Source organism: Nerophis lumbriciformis, linkage group LG29 (genome assembly GCF_033978685.3).
Source record: "Nerophis lumbriciformis linkage group LG29, RoL_Nlum_v2.1, whole genome shotgun sequence".
Classification (NCBI taxonomy): Eukaryota; Metazoa; Chordata; class Actinopteri; order Syngnathiformes; family Syngnathidae; genus Nerophis; species Nerophis lumbriciformis.
Window position 1 is genome coordinate 4,133,836 of NC_084576.2, and position 22,022 is coordinate 4,155,857.

A 22,022-nucleotide genomic window follows, 5' to 3' on the forward strand; every position below is an offset into this window, starting at 1 on the left:
GTGGGAGGAGGCCCGAATACTCAGCGGGAACCCACGCAGTGCTTTTCAAATGCTCTATCTTCGGGAAGAAAATGTTTTCCCCCTATCAAGTCGTGAGCCAAATTTTTAAATCCATCCATCCATTTCCTACCGCTTGTCCCTTTTTGGGGTCGCGTTGAAGTTTATTTCACAGAAAAAATTGCACAGTAGACTTGTCTTGTTAATCGGTTTGTCTTTGACTAAAATAATCTTGTCATCAGAAAAATGGCTACAGCTAAAGCATCTGGTTTTGTTCCCAGAAAAAAATAGTACAAATTCTGTATTTGTCACTGGAAACAAGGCTAAAAATATCGGGTTTTGTTGCCGCAATAAGATTTTTTTTAAATATATTTCCATGTCTGTCTTGACAAAGTGGAACAAAGTACTGGAAGAGGTTAGGGAGAGATGAAAGTTGATGAGTTAACTATGAATGACTAATGTCTGAATCATGTTTTTTTTTTTGCTTCCGAGTCATTTGATTTTGTATATTGATGGCAGAAATACAAAACCTCCCATGAGGAAAAACAAAAAACTATTTTAGGGGGAAAAAAACCTGTCAGTTTCTTATAGAATGCTTTTTGGTCAGGTGACTTTTTGTCACAAGGAAGGGTGCGATAACTTTGTAAAGAGAGCAGCTTTTGCTATTCTTATAATCCCATGTGAAAACTGAAGACCATGAAAAATGCAGATAGGAGACTTTGAACTATGTACATATTTGTAGGACGTTGATGGGCCTCAGAGAGATGACAACGTAGTTAGTGTAAACTACCTCTCTTGCAGATTTGACAAATGGTTCAAAAAGATTTATAGGGACGGCGTGGCGCAGTGGCCGTGCGCAACCCGAGGGTCCCTGGTTCAATCCCCACCTAGTACCAACCTCGTCATGTCCGTTGTGTCCTGAGCAAGACACTTCACCCTTGCTCCTGATGGGTGCTGGTTAGCGCCTTGCATGGCAGCTCCCTCCATCAGTGTGTGAATGTGTGTGTGAATGGGTAAATGTGGAAGTTGCATGTGTTGAGCTGCTGCCGCTTAAGGTTGGACGGCACTGTACAGAGCGCTTCTGCTCGTTAGTAATAAATTCTAATGTTGGATGTTCACTCCTTCACACAGATGAGTATAGAAAAATATTTTCAACGGCCGAAAAGGGCTCGACTTGGAGAGGAGGTAGGCCTACAGTCCGGACCACAGGTGCGACCTGTTCAGCAGCAGGAGGAGGAGGAGGAGGTTGACTGACTGTGGCAGGACACCTCTGCCTCTGTTTCACTTCATGTTGTGGCGCAGTGGAAGAATGGCCGTGCGCGACCCGAGGGTCCCTGGTTCAATCCCCACCTAGTACCAACCTCGTCATGTCCGTTGTGTCCTGAGCAAGACACTTCACCCTTGCTCCTGATGGGTGCTGGTTAGCGCCTTGCATGGCAGCTCCCTCCATCAGTGTGTGAATGTGTGTGTGAATGGGTAAATGTGGAAGTAGTGTCAAAGCGCTTTGAGTACCTTGAAGGTAGAAAAGCGCTATACAAGTACAACCCATTTATCATTTATTAATTTTTCTTTCTTTTTGCTTTTATCAGTACTCGTTTGGAAGTCAAGAGTAAAGTGCACAGGTAGGTCAATACATTACTGCAGTACATTTCAGGTGTTTAATCAAAGATCTAGAAAACAGTCTGATATGACTGAATATTTTAAAGAACTATTAATGTTTTTTTATGATAAGTGCTGAATATGTTTTTCTCTCTCATTAATTCTGTGTGCCCCAGTACAGTATTAAGTCTAGTGATGTCCATGGCAGAGACTGAGGCTCCTCCTAAAAAGACAGGAAGCAGAAGTGGCACAGGAAGTTGAGCGACACCAAAGAACCCGCTAAAGTAAGAGCACAGAAGACAAGATGAAGCAGATTGATCCCGATTAGACCGTGGGATGGGACAGCGCATGTACAGTCATGACGATGACAGACTTCCTGTTCCTTCCCGGTGGCGTTCTTGCGTCACGCGGTGCAGGGGCGTGATCGAGGAGGAGGCGTGGTTAAGTGTTCCCCTTCAGGACGCCCAGGCAGCTCTGCAGCTATGACATCGTGTCCTCCTCAGGGAGGGGCGGGGCGTACCTTGGCGTGTTTGAGCTCCAACTCTGCCAGCTCCACCAGGTTCTTCCTAAACGCCGCCACTCGCCTGGTCTTGAAGTCGATGAGCTCTGGAGAGAAACCCAGCAGGCTTAGCAGACAGGGACTACCGTGGCGGCGGCGGCGCTTACCTTGCTTAGCGGAGTCGGAGATCTTGTCGATCTTGTCGAACTTGTGACAGCACAGCTGCTGGCTGCTTTCCGCCTGCAGGACGTCTCGGTTCTTGGCGCGGGCTTTGTCCAGAGCCTTGTTGGCACTCTCGTAGTCCGGCAGCGCTCGACTCCAGCGGTAAAGCAAGTCCTGCGGGGGAGCGACACTGTCACGCCATTGAATGGTGTGCGCCCATCACGTTAAGACGTTGCCCCCGCCTTATGGCACCACCCCCTCCGGTACACATGCACACTTTGGTCAGACAGCCAAGAGAAAGGTTACATCACACGACATCAGCTCTTTAGCGAAACCTTCTCAGCATCATCACGCCATCGTGTTCCATTCTGTCCACAACTCACGCTCGCCATCTTTTGTTGGCCGTACAGGTCAAGGGCAGGCATCGAGGACCCGCATTAGTGACGCCAGAGGGGGGTTACATAGGGTAAACATGCCAGGCTAAAGGCAGCTACACAACAGCTAAGCACACAAGTTAGATGATAAATCATGAAGTGGAGTGGTCATTGTCCTTTCATAAAATTGAGCTCATGATGCGGACACGTTTATTACTCATACTTTCTGATAGACCTCGGAAACTTTGATCATGAACACAGCTACACACGTTATCATTTTGATGTTATTTCACATCATCATCCATAACCACAAACAATCACACCAACATTTTGCAGCACAAGTTTGAGGGCTGGATGACATCACCGGTCAAGTTCATTGGGGCCATACCCGATCAATATCCATATCGATCAATATCCATATCAGTATTGATATAGAGGACGTCACATGTACACAATCACACGTACAACTCATCCCATGTTAGCTATTGTTTGTTTGAACCTACCAATCATGAAGTTTGATACTTGATGCCATCTTGGAAGTATACTTTGAACATGAAAAGATCTCTAATAAAATACAGTATGCCAACTGTTCCCAGTATAACAAGTTAAAGCTTACAGGCTAATATTGCATTTAGCTTCAATCGACACCGGCCCACAGCTTCAGAGCACAGATAGGTGGCCCATCAAATTTTCTGCCAAACTTTTCTAGTATATTGATTGTTGTTTTTAACTTTTTGTTTTAAATTATATTTAAAGTTGTGTTGGTACCACAATGTCTTCTAATTAATGAACAATCCTGAATACAATATCAATTCAAATCATTGGGATTATTTTTGCCTTAACGTTCAGCCCTACATGACATCTCTCTCACACACAAATACATAAATGAAAATATATATACACACACATATATATATATATATATATTTAATATAAACACACACAGTCACCTGCAATTTTTGTCTTGGCAGCTGGTTTGGCTTTTCCGATGGCACACCCCCAGTAGCCCTAAAGTGAGAGTGAGAGAGAGAGAGAGAGAGAGAGAGAGAGAGAGAGAGAGAGAGAGAGAGAGAGAGAGAGAGAGAGAGAGAGACACACACACACGAGGTTAAAGATGAGGATGTTGGTGGTTGTGTACCGTATTTTCCGCACTATAAGGCGCACCTAAAAACCACACATTTTCTCAAAAGCTGACAGTGCGCCTTATAACCCGGTGCGCTTTATATATGGATAAATATTAAGATTCATTTTCATAAAGTTTAGGTCTCGCAACTACGGTAAACAGCCGCCATCTTTTTTCCCCGTAGAAGAAGCGCGCGGTGCATGCTGGGATATGTGACGTTTCATTTCCATTTGTGTGTTTATGTAAAGACCCCAAAATGGCTCCTATTAAGTGTGTTGTCTGTCTAATTATAAATAATGCAGACGAGGCGTGTTAACTGAGTTCTCAACGTTTACTCACAGCGTGCTCATAACCACATTCTAACTGCCAGCATACAACGCTTCTCAGGGCTACCGCGCATGCTCGTAACTATCGTTGCATGCTGGGTAGTGTAGTTGTTATATTTGCTAGCTCATAACAGCACATTAAGAGACACGCTTACGCGCTTAATTCAATACTCGCCGTCATTCCGGGTGGATTGACAAAAGACCTCCAGCCGCTAGATATTGGTGTCAACAGGGCATTCGAAGCTAGACTGCTAACTGCGTGGGAACAATGGATGACAGAAGGCGAACACACCTTCACTAAGACGAGGAGGCAGCGCCAGACGACGCCAACATCTGCCAGTGGATCGTAAATTTGCCCAACTTTTCACTTTGGACACCGAAGACGAAGGATTTACGAATGAAGAATAACTTCAGAAAGTGAGCGCTATGTTTATTTTGTGTGTTGTGACATTAACGTTCGAGCAACATTATGTTGCTATTGCTCTGCACTATTTTGAATTTTACTATGTTTGTGATTGCACATTTGCGTACATTTTGGGAGTGAACAGAGTTGTTAGAACGCTGGTTTTTAATATATTATTAAAGTTTGACTGACCTATCTGACTGTTTTTTTGACATTCCCTTTAGCGCAGCGTAGGCGCGGCTTATAGTCCGGGGCGGCTTATTGGTGGACAAAGTTATGAAATATGCCATTCATTGAAGGTGCGGCTAATAATCCGGTGCGCCTTATAGTGCGGAAAATACGGTAAGTTGACAGGTACACTTTGGTCAGACAGCCAAGAGAAAAGTTACATCAGATGAGATCAGCTCTCTAGCGAAACCTTCTCAGCATCATCATGCCATCGTGTGTGTGTGTCCAGGACTCACATTAGAGACGCCGGAGGTCGACCATGTAGAGCTGCGGGCCGTCGTCTTTGTCGTGGGAGCCCAGGATGAAGCTGTGGGCGACAACAGGTGTGACCAGGAGGGAACAGGTGTGACCAGGAGGGAACAGATGTGACCAGGAAGCCTCACCTGCAGCCAAAGGGTTGCACAGCACTGTACAGGGTGTAGGCGTGCACGTACATGGCCACACGCTCCGACAGGTGCTGTGTGGCGACAGGAAGCAGCGTGAGCGGTGGGCGTTACCACTCTGCGACGGCTTACCTTGAGGGGAATGTCGTGTCCGTAGTTGGACCTGAAGTTGGACGCCTCCTCCCGGGCCACTTCCGCCAACGAGCGCGCATCAGCCAGGAGACCCGTCACTGCCTGGGGGGTGTCAGACGGTTACAAGCTTGTTGCTGCTTCGCCCCCTCCTGTGTGTGGTTACCATGCCGACGTGTCTGTCGATGTTGAAGATGTGCTTGTTGGAGCCCTCCTCGTACAGTTTGGACAAGACCAGCTTCTCCACGCCAAACACCACACCGTCTTTACAGCGGATCCCGATGGCTGTACTGGACACACACAAACGATATCAACCAATATATCGCAATTAACAAACGATATCAACATCCATCCATCCATTTTCTACCGCTTGTCCCTTACGGGGTCACGGGGGGAGCTGGAGCCTATCTCAGCTGCATTCGGGCAGAAGGTGGTGTACACCAAGTCGCCACCTCATCAGAGGGCCGACACAGACAGACAGACAGCATTCACTCACACACTTTGGTCAGACAGCCAAGAGAAAGGTAACATCACACGACATCAGCTCTTAAGCGAAACCTTCTCAGCATCATCACGCCATCGTGTTCCATTCTGTCCACAACTCACGCCCGCCATCTTTTGTCGGTCGTACAGGTCAAGGGCAGCCGTCGAGGACTCGCATTAGTGACGCCAGAGGGGGGGTGGGGGGCGGGGGGCATCAGGAGGTGGCGCCATCTTACTTTGGCGTCTCCTATGCCAGTCCTCGACGCCTGCTCCCGACTCGACCGCCCTCGCAGGTGGTGGCGAGGCGCAGCCACACCCACCTTTGCAGCCTGCGACTCCCGCAGGTAATATTTCAACAAGTCGGCCAACTTCAGGTCCTCGTCGACCGCAACCCGCGCCTCGATTTCCTGCGGCGAGACACAGTGGTCAGCGGGGGCGCGGCGCAAGGCGCCAGTCACGTGAGAGCGCGGGGCCTACCCTGGTCTTCTCGAAAAGCTCGGACACCTTGAGGAAGAACCTGAAACGCCACAGAGGGACAGGTCAAAACCCTTGGCGACGCTCTTCTCACTTGCACAAGTCGCTGGAGTCCTGTGTGCCCAGCGCGTAGAGACACAACGCCATCCTGTTGATGTCGTCAGCGGCGTCTGAGTGAGGGGCAACACTATTGGCTGTCAGTCATCATGAGGACATGCGCCCTTTCCACATGCTTCAACACTTTCATTCCATTTGTTGTGTTGTGTCACATCAATCAACAGTCAGCGCACACCAATTTTTTCTATTTTACATAGGGTAAACATGCTAGGCTAAAGGCAGCTACACGACAGCTAAGCACACAAGTTAGATGAAACACCTCTCATGGTGAATCATGAAGTGGAGTGGTCATTGTCTTTTGGCTCACAACAATTCATGAAGTTGAGCTTATGATGCGGACACATTTGTTACTCATACTTTCTGATAGACTTCGGAAACTTTGATCATGAACACAGCTACACACGTTATCATTTTGATGTTATTTCACATCATCATCCATAACCACAAACAATCACACCAACATTTTGCAGCACAAGTTTGAGGGCTGGATGACATCACCGGTCAAGTTCATTGGGGCCATACCCGATCAATATCCATATCAGTATTGATATAGAGGACGTCACATGTACATGATCACACGTACAACTCATCCCATGTTAGCTATTGTTTTTTTGAACCTACCAATCATGAATTTTGATACTTGATGCCATCATAGAAGTATGCTAAATCATCCTATGTTAGCATGCTAACATTTTAGCTATTGTTTGCTTAAACCTGCAAATCTTGAATGTTAATACTGGATGCCATCTTAAAAGTATACTTTTGAACATGAAAGGATCTCTAAAAAAAGACATAAATGAAAATATATATACACATATATATATATATACACACACATGTATATATATATATACACACACATATATATATATACACACACATATATATATATACACACACATATATATATATATATATATATATATATATATATATATATATATATTTAATATAAACACAGTCACCTGCAATTTCTGTCTTGGCAGCTGGTTTGGCTTTTCCGATGGCACACCCCCAGTAGGCCTAAAGTGACAGAGAGAGAGACAGAGAGAGACAGAGACAGAGAGAGACAGAGACAGAGAGACACACGCACGCACCAGGTTAAAGATGAGGATGTTGGTGGTTGTGTAAGTTGACAGGTACACTTTGGTCAGACAGCCAAGAGAAAAGTTACATCAAATGACATCAGCTCTCTAGCGAAACCTTCTCAGCATCATCATGCCATCGTGTGTGTGTGTGTTTGAGTGTGTGTGTGTGTGTCCAGGACTCACATTAGAGACGCCGGAGGTCGACCATGTAGAGCTGCGGGCCGTCGTCTTTGTCGTGGGAGCCCAGGATGAAGCTGTGGGCGACAACAGGTGTGACCAGCTGGCAACAGGTGTGACCAGGAGGGAACAGATGTGACCAGGAAGCCTCACCTGCAGCCAAAGGGTTGCATGGCACTGTACAGGGTGTAGGCGTGCACGTACATGGCCACACGCTCCGACAGGTGCTGTGTGGCGACAGGAAGCAGCGTGAGCGGTGGGCGTTACCACTCTGCGACGGCTTACCTTGAGGGGAATGTCGTGTCCGTAGTTGGACCTGAAGTTGGACGCCTCCTCCCGGGCCACTTCCGCCAACGAGCGTGCATCAGCCAGGAGACCCGTCACTGCCTGGGGGGTGTCAGACTGTTACAAGCTTGTTGCTGCTTCGCCCCCTCCTGTGTGTGGTTACCATGCCGACGTGTCTGTCGATGTTGAAGATGTGCTTGTTGGAGCCCTCCTCGTACAGTTTGGACAAGACCAGCTTCTCCACGCCAAACACCACACCGTCTTTACAGCGGATCCCGATGGCTGTACTGGACACACACAAACGATATCAACATATATATCGCAATTAACAAACGATATCAACATCCATCCATCCATTTTCTACCGCTTGCACCTTACAGGGTCACGGGGGGAGCTGGAGCCTATCTCAGCTGCATTCGGGCAGAAGGTGGTGTACACCAAGTCGCCACCTCATCAGAGGGCCGACACAGACAGACAAGACAGCATTCACTCACACACTTTGGTCAGACAGCCAAGAGAAAGGTAACATCACACGACATCAGCTCTTAAGCGAAACCTTCTCAGCATCATCACGCCATCGTGTTCCATTCTGTCCACAACTCACGCCCGCCATCTTTTGTCGGTCGTACAGGTCAAGGGCAGCCGTCGAGGACTCGCATTAGTGACGCCAGAGGGGGGGTGGGGGGCGGGGGGCATCAGGCGGTGGCGCCATCTTACTTTGGCGTCTCCTATGCCAGTCCTCGACGCCTGCTCCCGACTCGACCGCCCTCGCAGGTGGTGGCGAGGCGCAGCCACACCCACCTTTGCGGCCTGCGACTCCCGCAGGTAATATTTCAACAAGTCGGCCAACTTCAGGTCCTCGTCGACCGCAACCCGCGCCTCGATTTCCTGCGGCGAGACACAGTGGTCAGCGGGGGCGCGGCGCAAGGCGCCAGTCACGTGAGAGCGCGGGGCCTACCCTGGTCTTCTCGAAAAGCTCGGACACCTTGAGGAAGAACCTGAAACGCCACAGAGGGACAGGTCAAAACCCTTGGCGACGCTCTTCTCACTTGCACAAGTCGCTGGAGTCCTGCGTGCCCAGCGCGTAGAGACACAACGCCATCCTGTTGATGTCGTCAGCGGCATCTGAGTGAGGGGCAACACTATTGGCTGTCAGTCATCATGAGGACATGCGCCCTTTCCACACGCTTCAACACTTTCATTCCATTTGTTGTGTTGTGTCACATCAATCAAGAGTCAGCGCACACCATTTCTTCTATTTTACATAGGGTAAACATGCTAGGCTAAAGGCAGCTACACGACAGCTAAGCACACAAGTTAGATGAAACACCTCTCATGGTGAATCATGAAGTGGAGTGGTCATTGTCTTTTGGCTCACAACAATTCATGAAGTTGAGCTTATGATGCGGACACATTTGTTACTCATACTTTCTGATAGACTTCGGAAACTTTGATCATGAACACAGCTACACACGTTATCATTTTGATGTTATTTCACATCATCATCCATAACCACAAACAATCACACCAACATTTTGCAGCACAAGTTTGAGGGCTGGATGACATCACCGGTCAAGTTCATTGGGGCCATACCCGATCAATATCCATATCAGTATTGATAGAGAGGACGTCACATGTACATGATCACACGTACAACTCATCCCATGTTAGCTATTGTTTTTTTGAACCTACCAATCATGATTTTTGATACTTGATGCCATCATAGAAGTATGCTAAATCATCCTATGTTAGCATGCTAACATTTTAGCTATTGCTTGCTTAAACCTGCAAATCTTGAATGTTAATACTGGATGCCATCTTAAAAGTATACTTTTGAACATGAAAGGATCTCTAAAAAAATACAGTATGCCAACTGTTCCCAGGATAACAAGTTAAAGCTTGCAGGCTAATTTAGCGTTTAGCTTCAATCGACGCCAGCCCACAGCTTCATAGCACAGATAGGTGGCCCATCAAATTTTCTGCCAAACTTTTCTAGTTTTCATTGATTGTTATTTTTAATGATATTTCAAGTTATGTTGGTACAATCATGTCTTCTAATTCATGAATAATCCTGATTACAAAATCAATCCAAATCATTGGGATTATTTTTGCTTTAACCGTTCAGCCCTACATGACATCTCTCACACACACACAAATACATATACATAAATAAAAATATATATACACACATATATATATTTAATATAAACACACACAGTCACCTGCAATTTCTCAATTTCTGTTTTGGCAGCTTGTTTGGCTTTTCTGATGGCACACCCCCAGTAGCCCTAAAGTGACACACACACACACACACACACACACACGCACGCACACGCAGCAGGTTAAAGATGAGGATGTTGGTGGTTGTGTAAGTTGACAGGTACACTTTGGTCAGACAGCCAAGAGAAAAGTTACATCAAATGACATCAGCTCTCTAGCGAAACCTTCTCAGCATCATCATGCCATCGTGTGTGTGTGTGTTTGAGTGTGTGTGTGTGTGTCCAGGACTCACATTAGAGACGCCGGAGGTCGACCATGTAGAGCTGCGGGCCGTCGTCTTTGTCGTGGGAGCCCAGGATGAAGCTGTGGGCGACAACAGGTGTGACCAGCTGGCAACAGGTGTGACCAGGAGGGAACAGATGTGACCAGGAAGCCTCACCTGCAGCCAAAGGGTCGCACGGCACTGTACAGGGTGTAGGCGTGCACGTACATGGCCACACGCTCCGACAGGTGCTGTGTGGCGACAGGAAGCAGCGTGAGCGGTGGGCGTTACCACTCTGCGACGGCTTACCTTGAGGGGAATGTCATGTCCGTAGTTGGACCTGAAGTTGGACGCCTCCTCCCGGGCCACTTCCGCCAACGAGCGCGCATCAGCCAGGAGACCCGTCACTGCCTGGGGGGTGTCAGACGGTTACAAGCTTGTTGCTGCTTCGCCCCCTCCTGTGTGTGGTTACCATGCCGACGTGTCTGTCGATGTTGAAGATGTGCTTGTTGGAGCCCTCCTCGTACAGTTTGGACAAGACCAGCTTCTCCACGCCAAACACCACACCGTCTTTACAGCGGATCCCGATGGCTGTACTGGACACACACAAACGATATCAACATATATATCGCAATTAACAAACGATATCAACATCCATCCATCCATTTTCTACCGCTTGCCCCTTACAGGGTCACGGGGGGAGCTGGAGCCTATCTCAGCTGCATTCGGGCAGAAGGTGGTGTACACCAAGTCGCCACCTCATCAGAGGGCCGACACAGACAGACAGACAGCATTCACTCACACACTTTGGTCAGACAGCCAAGAGAAAGGTAACATCACACGACATCAGCTCTTAAGCGAAACCTTCTCAGCATCATCACGCCATCGTGTTCCATTCTGTCCACAACTCACGCCCGCCATCTTTTGTCGGTCGTACAGGTCAAGGGCAGCCGTCGAGGACTCGCATTAGTGACGACAGAGGGGGGGTTGGGGGGGCGGGGGGCATCAGGCGGTGGCGCCATCTTACTTTGGCGTCTCCTATGCCAGTCCTTGACGCCTGCTCCCGACTCGACCGCCCTCGCAGGTGGTGGCGAGGCGCAGCCACACCCACCTTTGCGGCCTGCGACTCCCGCAGGTAATATTTCAACAAGTCGGCCAACTTCAGGTCCTCGTCGACCGCAACCCGCGCCTCGATTTCCTGCGGCGAGACACAGTGGTCAGCGGGGGCGCGGCGCAAGGCGCCAGTCACGTGAGAGCGCGGGGCCTACCCTGGTCTTCTCGAAAAGCTCGGACACCTTGAGGAAGAACCTGAAACGCCACAGAGGGACAGGTCAAAACCCTTGGCGACGCTCTTCTCACTTGCACAAGTCGCTGGAGTCCTGCGTGCCCAGCGCGTAGAGACACAACGCCATCCTGTTGATGTAGTCAGCGGCATCTGAGTGAGGGGCAACACTATTGGCTGTCAGTCATCATGAGGACATGCGCCCTTTCCACATGCTTCAACACTTTCATTCCATTTGTTGTGTTGTGTCACATCAATCAAGAGTCAGCGCACACCATTTCTTCTATTTTACATAGGGTAAACATGCTAGGCTAAAGGCAGCTACACGACAGCTAAGCACACAAGTTAGATGAAACACCTCTCATGGTGAATCATGAAGTGGAGTGGTCATTGTCTTTTGGCTCACAACAATTCATGAAGTTGAGCTTATGATGCGGACACATTTGTTACTCATACTTTCTGATAGACTTCGGAAACTTTGATCATGAACACAGCTACACACGTTATCATTTTGATGTTATTTCACATCATCATCCATAACCACAAACAATCACACCAACATTTTGCAGCACAAGTTTGAGGGCTGGATGACATCACCGGTCAAGTTCATTGGGGCCATACCCGATCAATATCCATATCAGTATTGATAGAGAGGACGTCACATGTACATGATCACACGTACAACTCATCCCATGTTAGCTATTGTTTTTTTGAACCTACCAATCATGATTTTTGATACTTGATGCCATCATAGAAGTATGCTAAATCATCCTATGTTAGCATGCTAACATTTTAGCTATTGCTTGCTTAAACCTGCAAATCTTGAATGTTTGTACTGGATGCCATCTTAAAAGTATACTTTTGAACATGAAAGGATCTCTAAAAAAATACAGTATGCCAACTGCTTCGAAGCCGTCCGGAAGTCGTTTTCCATGGCCTCACCGAACTCCTCCCATGTCCGAGTTTTTGCCTCTGCGACCGCTGAAGCCGCACACCGCTTGGCCTGTCGGTACCCGTCCGCTGCCTCAGGAGTCCTATGAGCCAAAAGAACCCGATAGGACTCCTTCTTCAGCTTGACGGCATCCCTCACCGCCGGTGTCCACCAACGGGTTCTAGGATTACCGCCACGACAAGCACCAACTACCTTGCGGCCACAGCTCCAATCAGCCGCCTCGAAAATAGAGGCGCGGAACATGGTCCATTCGGACTCAATGTCCAGCACCTCCCTCGTGACATGTTCAAAGTTCTTCCGGAGGTGGGAATTGAAACTCTCTCTGACAGGAGACTCTGCCAGACGTTCCCAGCAAACCCTCACAATGCGTTTGGGCCTGCCAGGTCTGTCCGGCATCCTCCCCCACCATCGCAGCCAACTCACCACCAGGTGGTGATCGGTAGAAAACTCCGCCCCTCTCTTCACCCGAGTGTCCAAAACATGAGGCCGCAAATCCGATGACACAACTACAAAGTCGATCATGGAACTGCGGCCTAGGGTGTCCTGGTGCCAAGTGCACATATGGACACCCTTATGTTTGAACATGGTGTTCGTTATGGACAATCTGTGACGGGCACAAAAGTCCAATAACAAAACACCGCTCGGGTTCAGATCCGGGCAGCCATTCTTCCCAATCACGCCTCTCCAGGTTTCACTGTCGCTGCCAACATGAGCATTGTCACTAAGATGACATATCAAAACAACACTAAATTAAAGTGCACTTTTTGTACAGAACGCCACTACAATAGTTAAAAACAAATAAAGTGCACTTTTGTGCATGATGTCGCACAAGATATTTCAATAACTGTCAAATAAAAATTAGCTGCATATTAGGAAATCAAATAGTGTATGTCCTTCGTTCTGGGGTAGGTTCCTGCGGACGTTATCTCCTGTTGAATTTTTTTTTCATACGGTGTTGATCTGGAAATTGTTGCTTCGGCATTTTGTGGGTGTGGCACCGAACGGAGATGTTGACATGCAGAGTTTCAAGCACTCTTAGTCTTCATTCTCTAGCGGGTGACTTTTCAAATGATGCTACACATTAGCAGTGGTGCTACTTTTTGTAGCAACGCTTTTGCTGCATACTTGTTCACTATCTACCCGCTTGAAGCCAAACCACCGGCAGACGATGGACAACCTGCTGTTTTTCTTGGGAGTTAATTATTCCTTCATTTGTAAACTGATTCGCACCTTCTTTCTCTCGTATTACCACTTGCACCACAGCTAACGTTACCATGCCGTTACCGGTCTGCTCCGTGAGAGCGTATGCCGTTGAACGCGCGACAGTATGTGACGTATGTAAGAAGGTGCGCTTGTTTTATGTCTCTGTGCGAAGGAGAGACAAGAAAGACTGAGAAGAGCCTGTAGTGTAATGCCCGCAGCTAAAAACAGCTGCGTGAGAACGTATACTCAAATATCATGATATAGTCATTTTCTATATCGCAAAAAGACAAACCCGCTATTATCTTACACTTTTTTGAACATTTCTTACATACCGTATTTTCCGCACTATAAGGCGCACCGGATTATTAGCCGCACCTTCTATGAATTACATATTTCATAATTTTGTCCACCAATAAGCCGCCCCGGACTATAAGCCGCGCCTACGCTGCGCTAAAGTGAATGTCAAAAAAACGCTGCGCTAAAGTGAATGTCAAAAAAACAGTCAGATAGTTCAGTCAAACTTTAATAATATATTGAAAACCAGCGTTCTAACAACTCTGTCCCAAAATGTACGCAAATGTGCAATCACAAACATAGTAAAATTCAAAATGGTGTAGAGCAATAGTAACATAATGTTGCTCGAACGTTAATGTCACAACACACAAAATAAACATAGCGCTCACCTTCTGAAGTTATTCTTCATTCGTAAATCCTTCGAATTCTTCGTCTTCGGTGTCCGAATTGAAAAGTTGCGCAAGCGTGGTATCCAAAATGGCCGGTTCCGTCTCGTCGAAGTCATCGGGAGTCAGTGTCGCTGTTGTTCTGAGAATCCTGCCTTCCGGAAAGCTCGGACCACAGTTGTGACCGAAATATCTGCCCAGGCATTTACGATCCACTGGCAAATGTTGGCGTATGTCGTCCGGAGCTGTCTGCCCGTCTTAGTGAAGGTGTGTTCGCCTTCGGAGCTGTGTGAAAAAAGCCACCCGGCCTCTTCGCGTAAACTTCCCTTAACCACTCGCTCATCTTTTCTTCATCCATCCATCCCTTCGAGTTAGCTTTTATGATGACGCCGGCTGGAAAGGTCTCTTTTGGCAAGGTCTTCCTTTTGAATATCACCATGGGTGGAAGTTAGCATGGCAAGCTAGAACCACAGTGAAGGATGACTTCTCATTCCCTGTGGTGCGAATATTCACCGTACGTGCTCCCGTTCCACAGTGCAGTTCACAGGAATATCAGTTGCTGTGAAATACGGTAGTAATCCGTGTGCGGATGGAGAGATTGCGTCTTTTTATGAACCGGATCCTTGTCATTTGTAGGAGCCATTTTGTGGTCTTTACAGATGTAAACAGGAAATGAAACGTACGGTGATATCCGCGCGTTTTTTCTTCTTCTTCCGGGGGCGGGTGGTTGCTTAAAGCGCTTCCTGTTCTATGGGGGCGGGTGCTTTCCTTGGCGGTTGCTTGCGTAGAAGAAGAAGCGCTTCCTGTTCTACCGGGAAAAAAGATGGCGGCTGTTTACCGAAGTTGCGAGATCGAAACTTTATGAAAATTAATCGTAATAAAGCGCACCGGGTTATAAGGCGCACTGTTAGCTTTTGAGAAAATTTGTGGTTTTTAGGTGCGCCTTATAGTGCGGAAAATACGGTATTATTTATTTTTGCACCTTTATTTTAAGAGCTTGTTGTATTTGAAATAAAATATATTTTCCACAGGTTATAAAAATATCAACAATATCGTGATAGTTTTCAGCCATATCGCCCAGCCCGGGTGTGAGTCCTGTTTTCTTCCGACCGTGCTGAAACTTTCCACCAGAATGAAATAAATCAAATTAGATTGAAATAATACCTTTGTTCACTCAACTACATTAGGTTATACACAGTTAGGGATGTCCCGATCCAGGTTTTTGCACTTCCGATCTGATACCCATGTTTTTGCACTTCCGATCCGAAACCGATACGGACCTATCCGAGCATGTTTTCAAGTTTAAAGTTATTTAGCCTACCGGTACTTAGTTGTCAGAATCATGTTGAAAAGGGTTTTAGTACTCTTGATAACAACTAGCCAGCTGAATTAGGGGAGTTTGAATAATACACAATGGTTGGTAACAAGAAACAGACCTGTTTATTCAAGGATAAACACAAAATAGACAAAATTATACATGACAAACAGAAATGGCATCATTGAACTAGGGCTGGGCGATATGGCCTTTTTTTAATATTGCGATATTTTAAGGCCATATTGCGATACACGATATATATCTCAATATTTTGCCTTAGCCTTGAATGAACACTTGATGCATATAATCACAGCAGTATGATGATTCTATGTGTCTACATTAAAACATTATTCTTCATACTGCATTAATATATGCTACTTTTAAACTTTCATGCAGAGAAGGAAATCACAACTAAAAAAATCACTATTTTTTTCATACGGTGTTGATCAGAAATGTTTGCCTCGGCATTTTGATGGTGTGGACGTGTGGCACCGAATGGAGGTAAGCGTCGACAGACGTTACAATATTTGAACAATGATGACGAAAACTGTTTTCTCTGTCGTGTCCGTGTGTCGAAAATTTGTTATGCGCTTATTTTTTTTATTTGATTTTGTGCGTGGCATAGATTTGCCGTGCGCAGAGGACGCTTGAGCAGTGCGCAATTGCACAGGCGCGCATCTTAGAGGGAACGTTGCTCGCACGGCTGCGCTAGCATCACAGCTAACGTTAGCCATACTGCTATCTCTCTGCTCGGGGAGGGCGTATACGTATGTGACGTATGACGTGACAGTATGTGACGTGTGTAAGAAGGTGCGCTTGCTGTCCGTGAGAAGGAGACACAGGAAAGAGTGAGGAGAGCCTGTCGTGTAATTCCAGCAGCTAAAAGCAACTGCGTGAGAATCCACAGACCTGTGGATGTGTTGAAGATGTGCTGGAAAATGTGGAACGGAAATTAGGGTGCAGCAGAAAAGTGGAATGTATTATTTAAATCGGTGCGTTGGAAAACACGGACCTGGATCGGCATTTTCCCACGCCTTGCCGATACGCATTTGTTGGCAAATATCGACGGCCGATCCGATCCAAATATCGGATCGGGACATCCCTATACACAGTGTTGGGTTAGTTACTGAAAACCAGTAACTAGTTACAGTTACTAGTTACTTTATTTCAAAAGTAACTCAGTTACTAACACCAAAAAGTAATGTGTTACTGTGAAAAGTAACTATTTAGTTACTTCTTTTTTTTTAAAAGACTCCCATTAATGCCCTTTTAGCCGTTAATTCAGTACTGTTATTGCACTGGAGAATAATACAATCTGTTGATGAACTTGACATGCATTTGCATCACTGAACTCTGCTAAGCAATGTGGTCTACATACAACACACAAAGACAAAGATATTGTTTCAAAGGGACAATTTGTTTCAGGACAGAACAAATTGACAAAAGTATTTTAAATAGCTGCAACATAACATGCATAAGTAACAAACAGCATAATAACAACATAGCTGTAAACCCGGCTTCACCTAAGGAAGGCACACGTGACATACACAAAGCCTAACCAGGCAGATTTGAATTGTTGTTTTGGGCAGTAGACGGGATCTTTGATCCAAGACACAACTTACATTTAACTAAAATGTTCTTTTCTTTGTGCTCGACAAAAGAAAAGAAGCTAGAATATCTCATACTTGCCAACACTCCCGAATTTCAGTGCCTCTCCCCTCTGCCGATTTCCAGCCGGACTTAAGGCACGCCCCCTCCAGGTCCGTGCAGACCTGAGTGAGGACAGCCTGTCGTCACGTCCGCTTGGCCAAGCAAAAAGTAACCACTGAACACTTAGTTCTGTGGTTACTTTTTGGTTGGCCAACGGTTTACGTTGTATTGCGCACCCCCCTCCCCTTCCCACACCCAGACAGCGCGCCTCTTGTGACACAAGAACGTTCAGAAGACCGACACTGCAGCGCTGCAATAAAACACACTCAGATCTTCTGTTTCTAGCCGATACTACATACAAAATAACGCAGTAACGCATCATGTAGTAACGGTAACTGAGTTACTGAATATAAAAAAAATAACGCGTTAGATTACTAGTTACCACCGAAACTAACGGCGATACAGTAACGCGCTACTTTGTAACGCGTTAGTCCCAACACTGGTTATTAGAGATGCGCGGATAGGCAATTTATTTCATCCGCAACCGCGGCAGAAAGTCGTCAACCATCCGCCATCCACCCGATGTAACGTTTGATCAGAACTGCACCCGCCCGCCATCCGCCCGTTGTTATATATCTAATATTAATTTAAAAAAAAAAAAAGGGTGAAAACTACGCGAATTGCACCTTGTGCAGACAAGATTTTTCGATCGAACACGGAGGAATTAGCGATGTAAAAGACCACGTTGGGACAAAAAAACACAAGTCTAATGCCGTTGCTAGCGATACAAGTGGAAAACTTTCAACGTTTTTCGTCGCCCAAACAGATTCTTTGGATGTGATAAATGCCGAAGTTTTATTTACGGAGGCAATAATTGAGCATGGACTTCCAATCGCACTGGCTGATCACATGGGACAGTTAATAATGTAATGCAACCTTTAAAAATCATTACGCGGTGATCGCGATCCCAAAAATAAACTTTTCTTGCATGATAATGTCCAGAAAAATTCACTTTATATTACTATAGAGTCCTTTTAACGAATGAGTTTGATGGTTTATCACAAACCTTAAATGAAAGAAGTCCTTTATTCTCCTGCACCATGGCCTTGCTTCGTGTTTGGTGCGCCATCCTGTCGGCTGTATTTCACAGCACGACATACTGTTAAAAGTGTTTATACTATTTATACTTTCAATTACCGTAACAAATTGAAGTCTTGTGAAAGGTTGACAGGATAACTGGCATTAACTGTCAAAATAATTTCAAACTATTGAAGTTAGCTTACAGAATAAACATGTCAATCAACCCATATGATTTTTGCTGTAATATTTTTGTTTTGAAAAGTCACTGTGACTGATAGAAAAGTGATGGTTTTAGCAACATTTTAACCTGTCTGAATGCTAATAATCATTTTGCGTCGGGGGGCGAAGCCCTGAACCCTCCACCAGGACTTTGTCCTGGACCTACCGGGGCCTGCGGCCCTTGGACCCTGGCTACTAGGTTTTTCTGATTTAAAAGTTGGCTGGTATGGTGAGGTTATAAAGCTTTTGCCTGTTAAAGAAAGGAGACTGATCCAACGCAGCACAGACTTGCGTGTGCCACGCTGTCACGACCCAGACGCACACCAGTGCGCAATCATATGGGAGCCGCGCTGAGCGCACCTCCAAGCGCGTCTCGCTGCCGGCGACGGCCAGGTATGGGCCCACGCTCCAGCGCCATCCATTTTCAGGGCTAGTTGATTCGGCAGGTGGGTTGTTACACACTCCTTAGCGGGTTCCGACTTCCATGGCCACCGTCCTAGCTGCTGTCTATATCAACCAGGGTGAGCCCCACCCCTTTCGTGAGCGCACTGCGCGCGGAGTGACCCCTGTTACGCGCCCCCGGCAACAGGGGTGGCAAGGAGGTAAGCTGCGCGGAGTGACCCATGTTACGAGCCCCCGGCCACGGGGGTGGCGGGCAGGTAAGCTGCTTACCTGCTGCGCGTGACGCCGGCCGCGGCGAAAGCGGACGAGGCGGGGTGTCGGTGCGGTGGGCGCGGTAGTGACCCCGGACGTGCGTCGGGCCCTTCTCACGAATCGCCTCAGCTACGGCTCCCGGTGGGGCCCTCTCGGGGGAAGGGGCCTCGGTCCCGGACCCCGGCGAGGCGTCCCTTCTCCGCTCCGTAAAAGTGTCCATCTCTTTTTTTTTTTTTTTCTTCTATTGTGGCATATGCTGCAGGTGCCTGCTCGTTTTTCGTATGTGGGTAACAACATTTAATTATGTATATATAGTTTCGAATTGGTTTAACTGCCACCAGCAAAAAAAAAAAAAAAAAAAAAAAATCTAATTAATCCGCCCGACCCGACCCGCGAGCGGATAAAATCTTATTTTTTTAAATTTCATCCGCCCGATCCGCGGTTGTGTCCGCAAACCGCGCATCTCTACTGGTTATACACAACAAAGTAGCTTTCAGCTTCTGATTAGCATCAATGTGCTAGCCGGCCTCGCTGTGACTCCGCATGCTAGCGAGTTGGCCAGCTAGATGAATGGACGCTACTCAAACATTTGAACGGACAATTTTCGAAGAGGTGAGACAAAACCAGACCGTTGTGTCTAAAGTAGAGAGCCTGAAAAAGACAAATACTCACCCCGGTCCTATGGAGCTCATTTTAACTAAAAGTGTGCGCGCAGCGTGAAAGCAACGCACGAGGAGCAGCCGCCGATCGTAAATGCTCAGCTAGTAGAGTTCACGTGGTCATTTCCGGTTACACCTTCACAATAAATGATAAATGGGTTGTACTTGTATAGCGCTTTTCTACTTTCAAGGTACTCAAAGCGCTTTGACACTACTTCCACATTTACCCATTCACACACTGATGGAGGGAGCTGCCATGCAAGGCGCTAACCAGCACCCATCAGGAGCAAGGGTGAAGTGTCTTGCTCAGGACACAATGGACATGACGAGGTTGGTACTAGGTGGGGATTGAACCAGTGACCCTCGGGTTGCGCACGGCCACTCTTCCACTGCGCCACGCCGTCCCTATAAAGGCTCATTACGCGTCGGAAATACACAAACGAAATTAATTTATTGAATTTTTCAGCAACAGATAATACAACGTTACCAACATTTCCTGCTTTCAATGACGTATTGTTTTAGGAATATACATTCATAGTCAATCAGTAAATAACGTAGCAAAATCATGCCTGGAACAACATCATAAACCTGATAGTTTATATAAATGTAGATATAGATAACTACGGTGATTGCATGTTAAAAAAAAAAAGTCAGAGTTGTGTTTAATGTGAAAATACAACACGGAACTCCAATATGCTTGACTTCCGGAGTGAGCTCTCTGCCGCCACCTGCTGCTGTAGAGTGCTTCTACATGCAGTCTTCAGCGCCAAAAGTCGTTGTGCAACTTTGTAGTTGTCAACCAAATAGTGACGCAGACGTTTTGAAGGGAAAGTGTTTTATTGTGAAAAAAAACAAAAAACCGTTTGACTTTTTAATAAAAGTGGCTGCCATCTTGGCAGGGATGGAAGCTTTGGTCACATGAGTGAAACAATTCCGACATTAAGGCAGAGACTGAGGCTCCTCCCACAAAGACAAAGACCATCGTGGCCATTCTTTTCTGTGACAGTAATAAGAACAGGAAGCAGAAGTGGCACAGGAAGTTGAGCGACACCAAAGAACCTGCTAAAGTAAGAGCACAGAAGACAAGATGAAGCAGATTGATCCCGACTAGACCGTGGGACGGGACAGCGCGTGGTTAGTGATGACGATGATAGACTTCCTGTTCCTTCCTGGTGGCGTTATTTCGTCCCGCGGGGTAGGGGCGTGTCCGAGGAGGAGGCGTGGTTAAGTGTTCCCCTTCAGGACCCCCAGGCAGCTCTGCAGCAGCTGGAGGTTACCCTGCAGGCGCACAGAGCGACTATGACATCGTGTCCTCCTCCGGGAGGGGCGGGGCGTACCTTGGCGTGTTTGAGCTCCAACTCTGCCAGCTCCACCAGGTTCTTCCTGAACGCCGCCACTCGCCTGGTCTTGAAGTCAATGAGCTCTGGAGAGAAACTCAGCAGGCTTAGCAGACGGGGACTACCGTGGCGGCGGCGGCGCTTACCTTGCTTGGCGGAGTCGGAGATCTTGTCGAACTTGTGACAGCACAGCTGCTGGCTGCTCTCCGCCTGCAGGACGTCTCGGTTCTTGGCGCGGGCTTTGTCCAGAGCCTTGTTGGCGCTCTCGTAGTCCAGCAGCGCTCGACTCCTGCGGTAGAGCAAGTCCTGCGGGGGAGCAACACCGTCACGCCATCGAATGGTGTGCTCCCACCAAGTTAAGACGCTGCCCCCGCCTTATGGCACCACCCCCTTCCGGTACACATGCACACTTTGGACAGACAGCCAAGAGAAAGGTTACATCCATACTTGCCAACCCTCCCGAATTTCCCGGGAGACTCCCGAATTTCAGCGCCTCTCCCGAAAACCTCCCGGGAGAAATATTCTCCCGATTTCCAGCCATAGAAGGAGGGGGCGTGGGTAAAGGCACGTCCCCTCCAGCTCCATGCGGACCTGAGTGACGACAGCCTGTTTTCACGTCCGCTTTTCCACGATATAAACAGCGTGCCGGCCCAATCACGTTA

General features: G+C 47.2%; 2 protein-coding genes, 7 non-coding genes and 1 pseudogene across 11 annotated transcripts in view; all 10 read right to left on the bottom strand.

Moving 5' to 3' along the window:
• Window positions 1–1,543: 1,543 nt before the first annotated feature.
• On the bottom strand, window positions 1,544–5,813 carry LOC133571914 (uncharacterized). Its single transcript, XM_061924444.1, has 7 exons — window positions 5,782–5,813; window positions 5,390–5,513; window positions 5,095–5,328; window positions 4,948–5,018; window positions 3,582–3,639; window positions 2,263–2,431; window positions 1,544–2,202 (listed from the first exon to the last, which is right to left on the bottom strand). Exons 1-7 carry the CDS (start codon window positions 5,811–5,813, stop codon window positions 2,096–2,098), a joined length of 795 nt encoding a protein of 264 aa, XP_061780428.1. The 3' UTR covers window positions 1,544–2,095.
• Window positions 2,536–2,614, bottom strand: LOC133572390 (small nucleolar RNA SNORD53/SNORD92). The gene has a single exon (XR_009810533.1). It is a non-coding gene; the product is annotated as a small nucleolar RNA SNORD53/SNORD92 (small nucleolar RNA).
• Window positions 4,845–4,923, bottom strand: LOC133572393 (small nucleolar RNA SNORD53/SNORD92). Its single transcript, XR_009810536.1, has one exon. It is a non-coding gene; the product is annotated as a small nucleolar RNA SNORD53/SNORD92 (small nucleolar RNA).
• LOC133571913 (uncharacterized) lies at window positions 5,389–21,005 on the bottom strand (annotated as a pseudogene).
• LOC133572389 (small nucleolar RNA SNORD53/SNORD92) lies at window positions 5,725–5,803 on the bottom strand. Its single transcript, XR_009810531.1, has one exon. It is a non-coding gene; the product is annotated as a small nucleolar RNA SNORD53/SNORD92 (small nucleolar RNA).
• LOC133572392 (small nucleolar RNA SNORD53/SNORD92) lies at window positions 7,444–7,522 on the bottom strand. The gene has a single exon (XR_009810535.1). It is a non-coding gene; the product is annotated as a small nucleolar RNA SNORD53/SNORD92 (small nucleolar RNA).
• Window positions 8,347–8,425, bottom strand: LOC133572388 (small nucleolar RNA SNORD53/SNORD92). Its single transcript, XR_009810530.1, has one exon. It is a non-coding gene; the product is annotated as a small nucleolar RNA SNORD53/SNORD92 (small nucleolar RNA).
• On the bottom strand, window positions 10,235–10,313 carry LOC133572391 (small nucleolar RNA SNORD53/SNORD92). The gene has a single exon (XR_009810534.1). It is a non-coding gene; the product is annotated as a small nucleolar RNA SNORD53/SNORD92 (small nucleolar RNA).
• LOC133572387 (small nucleolar RNA SNORD53/SNORD92) lies at window positions 11,137–11,215 on the bottom strand. The gene has a single exon (XR_009810529.1). It is a non-coding gene; the product is annotated as a small nucleolar RNA SNORD53/SNORD92 (small nucleolar RNA).
• snx6 (sorting nexin 6) overlaps window positions 20,842–22,022 on the bottom strand; it is a 28,133-nt gene continuing 26,952 nt past the window's right edge. For all 3 annotated transcript variants that reach the window (XM_061925171.1, XM_061925172.1, XM_061925170.1), the window contains exons 12-14: window positions 21,507–21,666; window positions 21,361–21,446; window positions 20,842–21,301 (exon numbers count right to left, since the gene is read on the bottom strand). In XM_061925171.1, the coding sequence (XP_061781155.1) occupies window positions 21,248–21,301; window positions 21,361–21,446; window positions 21,507–21,666 (300 nt within the window). In that variant the 3' untranslated portion in view covers window positions 20,842–21,247. The remainder of the gene's footprint in view (window positions 21,302–21,360; window positions 21,447–21,506; window positions 21,667–22,022) is intronic.